The sequence below is a fragment of the Sinocyclocheilus rhinocerous genome, unplaced genomic scaffold (assembly GCF_001515625.1).
Source record: "Sinocyclocheilus rhinocerous isolate Xijiao unplaced genomic scaffold, SAMN03320098_v1.1 scaffold2341, whole genome shotgun sequence".
In the NCBI taxonomy this organism is placed as follows: Eukaryota; Metazoa; Chordata; class Actinopteri; order Cypriniformes; family Cyprinidae; genus Sinocyclocheilus; species Sinocyclocheilus rhinocerous.
Genome location: NW_015647626.1, coordinates 323,556 through 332,765, shown reverse-complemented (window position 1 = coordinate 332,765; position 9,210 = coordinate 323,556). Strand labels below are relative to the sequence as shown.

General features: G+C 35.3%; 1 protein-coding gene across 1 annotated transcript; it reads right to left on the bottom strand.

The window, feature by feature from the left end:
* Positions 1–400: 400 nt before the first annotated feature.
* Positions 401–8,575, bottom strand: LOC107709337 (protein crumbs homolog 1-like). The gene is made up of 5 exons (XM_016513786.1): positions 8,405–8,575; positions 5,223–6,170; positions 2,577–3,127; positions 532–697; positions 401–417 (listed from the first exon to the last, which is right to left on the bottom strand). The coding sequence occupies exons 1-5, from the start codon at positions 8,451–8,453 to the stop codon at positions 401–403; spliced, it is 1,731 nt and encodes a 576-aa protein (XP_016369272.1). The 5' UTR covers positions 8,454–8,575.
* Positions 8,576–9,210: the final 635 nt, after the last annotated feature.

Sequence of the window (9,210 nt, the reverse complement as noted above, 5' to 3'; positions counted from 1 at the left end):
ATCATTATTCAGCCAATTAGATAAATCAGAGAAGTCATTGGGCCTTTCTGTAGACCTTGGAGTTAAAAAGTTTGAGAATCATTGCAGTAGACTTCCAAGGTTCCAAATTCCTCTAGTTATGTTTGTTCACATGAACGTTCCACAGGTCTAAGATCTTAAATCTGGAAGACTGTATCCTCTCAGGTGCTACCTGTTTCAGCAAGCATGAATAAACAGACCCTTATTTTCTTTTTGCTTGCATATAGTGTAACCCCTGAACACCATATTCAATTTCTTCCCTGCGACATATGGTTATGTCATTAACATGCTCCAGGACAAGCACACATGGCGTGGCAAATCCAACAAAGGATAATCTTTCAAGGCTTTCATAAATCCCCAGTATAGCTACGCATGACAATGATCAATTATACAACTGAACTGAGGATAGGTACCATAGATGCATTAATGCTTAGACATAATCAACCTTTTCTTTACCGCTTTTAATTAGAAAAAGTGTCATAGTTCGGATAAGGACAGCAAGTTCATACTTACATTCAAAGCCCTGAGTGTGGGCTTGACACACGGCAGAGGACGGACATGGAGACAGCTCACACCACCTGACCTCCTCACAGCGCTGTCCCGCTGTATTGGGTGGGCAGCTGCACGTGAAATCATCCCACATGGAGTAACACACACCTCCATGCAAGCAGGGATTATTCTACAACAGATACTCACAATCACTCATCACAGTACATACTCTCATTATAAACATGGAAGATTCATCTTGAAGAAGACTCTACTGTCCTTCAAGTTATTTAGCAGTGCTTCTTAAACTGCTGTCCACAGACCCATGGGATCTGTTTCAAACAGAGAAAGGGTATGGAAAACTCCCTGAATTATGAACATTGTGAATGATGTAATGATTCATAATATACGGAAATGTATAAAATTTTTCATAATTTTTGATGTTTGCAGAATACAAAATACTAAATGTATGGTTGAAGACAAGCATTATTATTCCAGAATTGTGAACATTGTGCATGATGTAATCATTTGGAATATATGAAAATGTATCATATTTTCATAATTTGTGAAGTTTACAAAATATTCAAACATATTAATCATATTTAGAAAGTTTAGCAAATTAGAAAAATAAAGTGTATGGTTTAAGTCAAGCATTATTATTCCAGAATTGAGAACATTGTGCATGATGTAATCATTCATAATATATTAATATTTATCATTTTTCCAAAATATTTTAAGTTTACAAAATATTCAAACATATTAATCATATTTAGAAAGCTTAGCAAATTAGAAAAAAGTGTATGGTTCAAGTCGAGCATTAATATTCCAGAATTGTGAACATTGTGAATGATGTAATCAATACAATATATGAAAATATATTTCATAATTTTTGAAGTTTAGAAATTATTCAAACATATTAATCATATTTACAAAGTTTAGCAAATTAGAAAAATAAAGTGTATGGTTTAAGTCAAGCATTATTATTCCAGAATTGAGAACATTGTGCATGATGTAATCATTCATAATATATTAATATTTATCATTTTTTCCAAAATATTTGAAGTTTACAATATATTCAAACATATTAAACATACTTAGAAAGTTTAGCAAATTGGAAAAAGGGTATGGTTGAAGTCAAGCATTATTATTCCAGAATTGTGAACATTGTGAATGATGTAATCAATACAATATGTGAAAATATATTTCATAATTTGTGAAGTTTACAAAATATTCAAACATATTAATCATATTTAGAAAGCTTAGCAAATTAGAAAAAAGTGTATGGTTCAAGTCGAGCATTAATATTCCAGAATTGTGAACATTGTGAATGATGTAAACATTCATAATATATTAATATTTATCATTTTTTCCAAAATATTTGAAGTTTACAATATATTCAAACATATTAAACATACTTAGAAAGTTTAGCAAATTGGAAAAAGGGTATGGTTGAAGTCAAGCATTATTATTCCAGAATTGTGAACATTGTGAATGATGTAATCAATACAATATATGAAAATATATTTCATAATTTTTGAAGTTTAGAAATTATTCAAACATATTAATCATATTTAGAAAGCTTAGCAAATTAGAAAAAAGTGTATGGTTCAAGTCGAGCATTATTATTCCAGAATTGTGAACATTGTGAATGATGTAAACATTCATAATATATTAATATTTATCATTTTTCCAAAATATTTTAAGTTTACAAAATATTCAAACATATTAAACTTATTTAGAAAGTTTAGCAAATTGGAAAAAAAAATTATGGTTTAAGTCAAGCATTATTATTCCAGAATTGTGAACATTGTGAATGATGTAAACATTCATAATATTTGATTATTCATCAGATCATTCATAATAGATTGAAATATTCAAACATAGAAATATTGTTGCTGATAATGTGATTGCAAAGTTTAATTGAGAGAGTGCTAATTGCTGAATATCTGATGCACTTTTCATGTCAATCAGACCAACCTTTCCTGTCATTTGGGCATTTCTTGGCTAGAATAACATGCAAACTGAACAACATTTTATACCAGTACCATATTCATGGATCTGTAAATGCTTACAGTGCAGGAGTCGTCGCCAGTACAGCCACGCGTGACTTTCATCAAGCTCTGGAGCCGGTAGGAGCTCGCCGGGACACTGACGGGGTAGAACTGCAGGCGTCTGCTGTTTATACGGAGGTCTTGGATACAGCCCTTAAAGTAGCCGCCGAAGGCTAGCGATGCACGGCGGTCTGGTAAACCCCCCACATACACCGCATCTCCAGCCTGGACCAGCACACTGCGGATGGGGATGCGGCCTTGGCTCTTAGCAGACATAAACAGGGACAGGGATTCTGGCTCCACAAGCACAGTTATGAGATGAAAATGACCATCACTGACTGTTTCCGATCCTAGCAGGCTTTCAAAGTTGTTGATTTGAACTTTGACCATTCCGTCCTCTAACCAGACACGCAGATACTGACTGGTGGTGTTGGAGAGGACCAGGAGCAAGCCCTGTGAGCGGCGCGTGCGAACGAACATGGACACGGTGTTACTGTCACCTGGATCGTCTTCCACCGTGAACACAGCATAGCTCTCCAGATCTTCACTTCCAAACCTTGCAGCTACATACTCTGATAATACAAAATGAACAGCAGTGTAAGAGAAAGGTACAATACAGAATATGAACAAGATTTTTTTTTTTTTTGTGCTCAATAAGTGAAATGCAAAAATGATTTTTAGAGATAATTTTTCTGCTTTCTACACAATTACTTATTAAATCAACAAAAATGTATATACTACAACAATAAAGACATAATATGCATTATAAATATTTTGAATATTATGAATAGTATTATCAACAACAATAACAACAACAACAAAATATGTGCAATTATAACAAATATGTGACAAAGTAAAATATAACAAAATGGAATATTTCTAAATATGGAGTTATTATTATTACTATTATTATTAGTAGTAGTAGTCGTCGTCGTAGTAGTAATATCAAACAAAATAGTATGTAATAATTCATATATGGAAATTCATCACATTTTTCATAATTTTTTTTATTATATATTCAACATATTTAGAAAGTTTAGCCATTTTTTTGGTTCAAGTCAAGCATTATTATTCCAGAATTGTGAACAATGTAATCATTCATATAAGAATAATATCAAACCAAATAGAATGTTTCCAAATATAGTTCGAATTTTTTATATTATTCCAAATATCATTATTATTATTAATAATAATAATACATCTAAATAAAATGTGACAGTCAAATATAAAAAAAAATTTGAATGTTTTATTATTATCATGATTATTATTATAATATGTTTTATTACATATATATTATTTTATTATTGTTGTTGTTGATGTAATACAATGCATACAATAACATGCCATTGTAATAACAATAATTCAATAAATATGCTGGGTTGTCCACCCATTTCTAACAGAATTTGTTTTGCTCTCTGACACTGAACATAAGATGCGTCTCAAATAAATCACTGGTGGTTTCTATCTTAACAGGATCTGCATGGATTAAATATGCCTGTTAATATCACGTTTCTTTAAGCCACAGTTCAGGTGTGAATGGTTTTAACCCTCCCTTTGCAGTCGGGTTGCTTTTTGCGTGAGTGTATGTCTGGGTGTTTGTGGATGCCTGTTTTCTTTAGCACTCTAATCTCATTGTATGTCTCTGCACTAAATTTGACCCTCTAAGGGGCACTAAATTTAGATTCTCGCTAAGCAGTTTTATCAATGACGTTGTTGTAGAGATAATGGCGACCAGGAAAGATGAATGCTCATTCTAAATTATTTAAAATTCTATCTCGGTTTAATCAGAAATAGGCTACTTTAAATAGTAAAATAAAAAAAAGAAAGAACAAGCACACTTCTCAAGCACAAGATGTCATGAAGATGTTTGTGTTGTTTTAAATGATAACCCAATAGATATATTTTTCTATATAAAGAAGCCTTTGGACATTTTCAGGTTGTCAAACCTTAGTGGATCAAGTTCAGTTAATGTGATGAACTACAGGTGTAGTTACTCTGTTAGGACACCTGTGTGAACTTGAGGAGAGCATCTTCATATCTACTAAAAACCATTGCGACACTGAAAAAGCCATTGCAAAATGGCTCAAAAAGCGATGTTATATTTCTGTATTTTTACACTCTTTTTACATCTGCGGTACCTTTAACATCCATGGAATCTTTCTATTGGACAAACGGTTCTTTACAGTGGAAAAGGAGTTCTTTAGAAAAAATAAAAATGTTAGTTTAAGAATTGTTCACTGAGAGGTTCTTTGTGGAACCAAAAATGGCTCTTCTATGGCATCACTGTGAAAACCCCTTTAGAGCATTTTGTTTTAAAGGTATCGGAATTTGTTTGCAGATGACACTTGGTTCGATATTTTGAATTTTATACTGCAATGGCATTCAGACATTTTTTGAATGTGACTTAAAGAGATAGTTCACCTAAAAATGGAAGAAGAAGAAAATACTATGGAAGTCAATGGCTACCAGCAACATTCTTTAAAAAAACTTTCTTTTGTGTTCAGCAGAAGAAAGAAACCCATACAGTTTTGGAACCACTTGAGGTTGAGTAAAGGATGTCAGAATTTTTATTTTTGGATGAGCTATCCCTTTAAGGGTCTAAATCCATAATTCTGTTCATTCTATATGCAAACTAACCCAAGTAGTATAATGTAAGAGCAATCATACCATCTAAACAGTGCTCGCCCTCATAAGGCCGATGGCATTCGCAGCTAAAGCTTCTCCATCCAGTCTTAACACATCTGCCTCTGTTCTGGCATGGGTTTTCCTTGCAGCGGTCCCAGTCACTGCAGCCCTGTTTCACGTTAAGTTGCTTAGCAGGACTCCTCAGCCCCAGTCCAGGCACCACGATGAGTGAATCCAACCACACATCCCTCATACATCCCAAAAAGCCTGAAGCAGTCTCGTTCTCTCCTCTTCCACCTATGTAGAGATTCTGGATCACAGTTAACTCAGACAGACCTGAACCCAGGTCGGGCTCTGCTCGATCAATCTGTACTTCCATACGACACGTGTCCTCAAGGCAAGAAGGGTCTGTAAGACTCAGCCCGAGCATGTTGTTGCGCAGCGAGGCCTTGACCGTGTGCCAGTGGCCATCAGAGACCATCGGCGGGAGCTCTAGAAAAACGCTTTCAGTGTCCTGGGCTCGCTGCAATGTATGCCGTACTCTTCCATCCACTAACTCCAGCATAAGAAACTGATCTTCAACATGGCACTGGAGCAGAGTGGCCGCTGCCTGCAACGTGCGGAAACTCAGAGTGACATTCAAAGGTTCGAAAGCATTAGTGAGTTTGGTTTGGACCTGCATGAATCCACTTTCTTCAAAGGAGAAGGCGGTGGACGTCTGGCATTTTGTTCCAGTGCAACCCTCAGGGCAGATGCAGCTGTATCGATGCCGTCCTTTGTCCAGGTACGGATAGCAAGTGGCACCGTTCTGGCACCAGTGACGTTCACAGCCGAGCAGGATTACCGTGCAGTATGGCCCTCCATAGAGGTGTCCATTATAGCTCATTTGGGAACAGTGACATTTGTATTGTCCATCCTGATTCTCGCACACGCCACCATTCATGCACGGGTTCATATCACAACCATTAATATTCTCCTCACTGCAGTCTCCTGAGGCAGAGAAGACACAAGTTTCAAGACTTTTTACAGTGTTATGAACCTCACTGACGAATATTAGTTAAAGGGATAGTTCACCAAAAAATGAAAATTCTGTCATTAATTACTCACCCTCATGTCGTTTCAAACTTGTAAGACCTTCATTCATCATCATAACACAAATTAAGGTATTTTTGGTGAAATCCGAGAGCTTTCTGACACTGCATAGACAGCAACGCAACTAAAACGTTCCCAGGCCCAGAAAGGTAGTAAGGACATTGTTAAAATAGTCCATGTGACTTCAGTTGTTCAACCTTAATTCTATTAAGTTACGAGAATACTTTTTGTGCGACAAAACAAACAAACAAGAATAACGACTTTTTTCAACAAATTCTTCTCTTCCGTGTCAGTCTTCGCCGTGCTTTCTCGACAGTACCATGACGCTTGTGTGTGGTGCTGCTGATGCAGGAGCCGGCGTTCTGACGTAGAACACGCATGTGCTGCGTCTTGTTTACAAGTAGAGGAATGCACACACATGCGTCGTGGTACTGTCGCGAACACGCATCGAAGACTGACACGGAAGAGAAGAAATTGTTTAAAAAATCGCTATTTTTGTTTTCTTTGCGCACAAAAAGTATTCTTGTAGCTTCGTAAAATTACGGTTAAACCCCTGATGTCACATGGACTATTTTAACAATGTCCTTACTACGTTTCTGGGCCTTGAACGTGATAGTTGCGTTGCTGTCTATGAAGGGTCAGAAAGCTCTTGGATTTCATCAAAAATATCTTAAATTGTGTTCCGAAGATGAACGAAGGTCTTACAGGTTTAGAACGACATGAGGGTGAGTAATTAATGACAGAATTTTCATTTTTGGGCGAACTAACCCTTTAACTTTATATCTGTCTCAGAAATCACATTCACTCAAAAATGAAAATTCTGTCATTTACTCATCCTCGTGTCATTCCAAACCTGTATTACTTTCTTTTGTGGAACAGACACACACACACACACACAAAAACTACACATTTTTTTGTCCATGCAATGAAAGTCAGTGAGGACCAAAATAACACTGGACTCTACTGACTTTCATTGTATGGACAAAAACATTGAGACATTTTTCAAACTATCATCTTTCGTGTTCTACAAAAGAAAGAAGTCATGCTGGTTTGGAACGACATGAGGATGAATAAATCACAAAATCAGTTTTTTTTTCAATTGCATATGTTTTTGATCATATCAATTTGAGTGAAATGTTTAAAAAATCAACAATAATTTCATAGTATGTGGTATGTTCTTCTTAAAAAAAACTTAAAATATTAAACATCATGTATTTACAATGTCAAGTTTGTTGGTGTGGGTCCAACTAGCTAGCTGCAGAACATGCTCAGTTTGCTCACTGATGAAGCAGCTGAATAATTTGTGTTTTTGGGCAAAGTATGGGAACACTTGGCGTAAGCTTTACTTAGAACATTTTCACTCAGAAATTTTTTGTAAAATTCACAAATAATTACGAAAACAGGCAAGTAACACATTGAATTAAACGTGAAATTTTGAAGTAGAAATCTTTGCTTTATTTACAACTTCGAAAAAAATTTTTTTTTTTAACAATGAACTTATAAAGGATAAATATTTAAATTAGTTTATACAACTTATTTTGGTGTATAGTAGTACCTAACTTTTTCAGTTTGCCCAAAGATTCTAAAAAGTTCTGAAAGTTCTAAATCACTATTACATGATATATTAGCTTCATTTAATTAGCTTAATCAGCTTAATTTCAAATGATTGAACTTGGATGTACAAACATGAATATTTTTGAGTTTATATTAGTCCAATAAAATCACAGATCAAAGTTGATAGACACAAAGTTGATATAAGTATACTGTTATGTATATATACTAAGTACTCTCAACTCTGTTCTGTCAACTTCTGATTTTTTTTTTTTTAGATTGTGTACTGCATGAATGATTTTTCACAATCATACTGGAACGGGATGAATGATTTTTGGGTAAAATCTTTTGATTTGCTTAAATGCTCTTGCTGTAATGGACGCAAGACAACCACATATCTCTCCAATTCTATTAAAATCACATGTGTGAGGATTTATGGAACAAAAGCATTATGCATTATAGGCTGCAATTCGTTTCATCAATGCCATTAATAGGCCTACCAACTAAAAAGCATGAACATGCACATTTCTAATGTAATCCATAAGTATGCCACAAGATAACATTGTAATGAAAATTGTTACCTGCATGGAGCAACAGTACAATCCAGAAAGAAGTGCCCAGTCTTGTCATGATTTTAGTTATAAGCAAACTAAACAGGCAGGAGACCTAAAGCCAGCTTTGTAAAACACCATTACCCTCACAGACTTCCTTGGCTCTTCCTCATTCATCTGTGTTTAGGATGGACTGACTTCTCAGTGGGTTCACCGCAACCCTTGGGATTATGGTAATGCATTTACATGTCTAATGAACTGGTGTGAGGCCACGGCTAATCTGAGAGAGCTCACGCATCCTCACCTTATGGACCTATGCAGCTCTGAAATGACACAAGACAGAGCTGAATGAAGTTATTAACAATTCTTAGACAGTATAACTCTATTATAAAGGCATAATCCACAGATTTGAATGCTGATTATTTTTAAATGTGAAGAATAAACACAATCAGAATAAACCGAGGAACACAACTCGGCAAGAAAACAGATATAAGCATTTTGGTAAAAAGCCTTATATCTTTGGAAATGTTAGTCTTCAAACTTCTCAGGCACCTTCAGTACAAACTGTAAATGATCCATAACTAATTTTGACCAGATATGTAAAAATAGTGAAAAGATATTGGTATTTACACCAAATTTCAAAACAATGTACAGGAAATTCATCCAATCCTGGAAAAAACTTGGCATGACCCAAGGAATTCGTAGACACCAAGTTCACACAGTATTTTACATATGTGCAAAAATAGTCATTTTTCAGATTTCATGACCTATAGTTGGTGCTGTCGCCAAGTTTGGCAGGTACCCTCAGCTCATAGAGCTAACGAAGCCTACCAAGC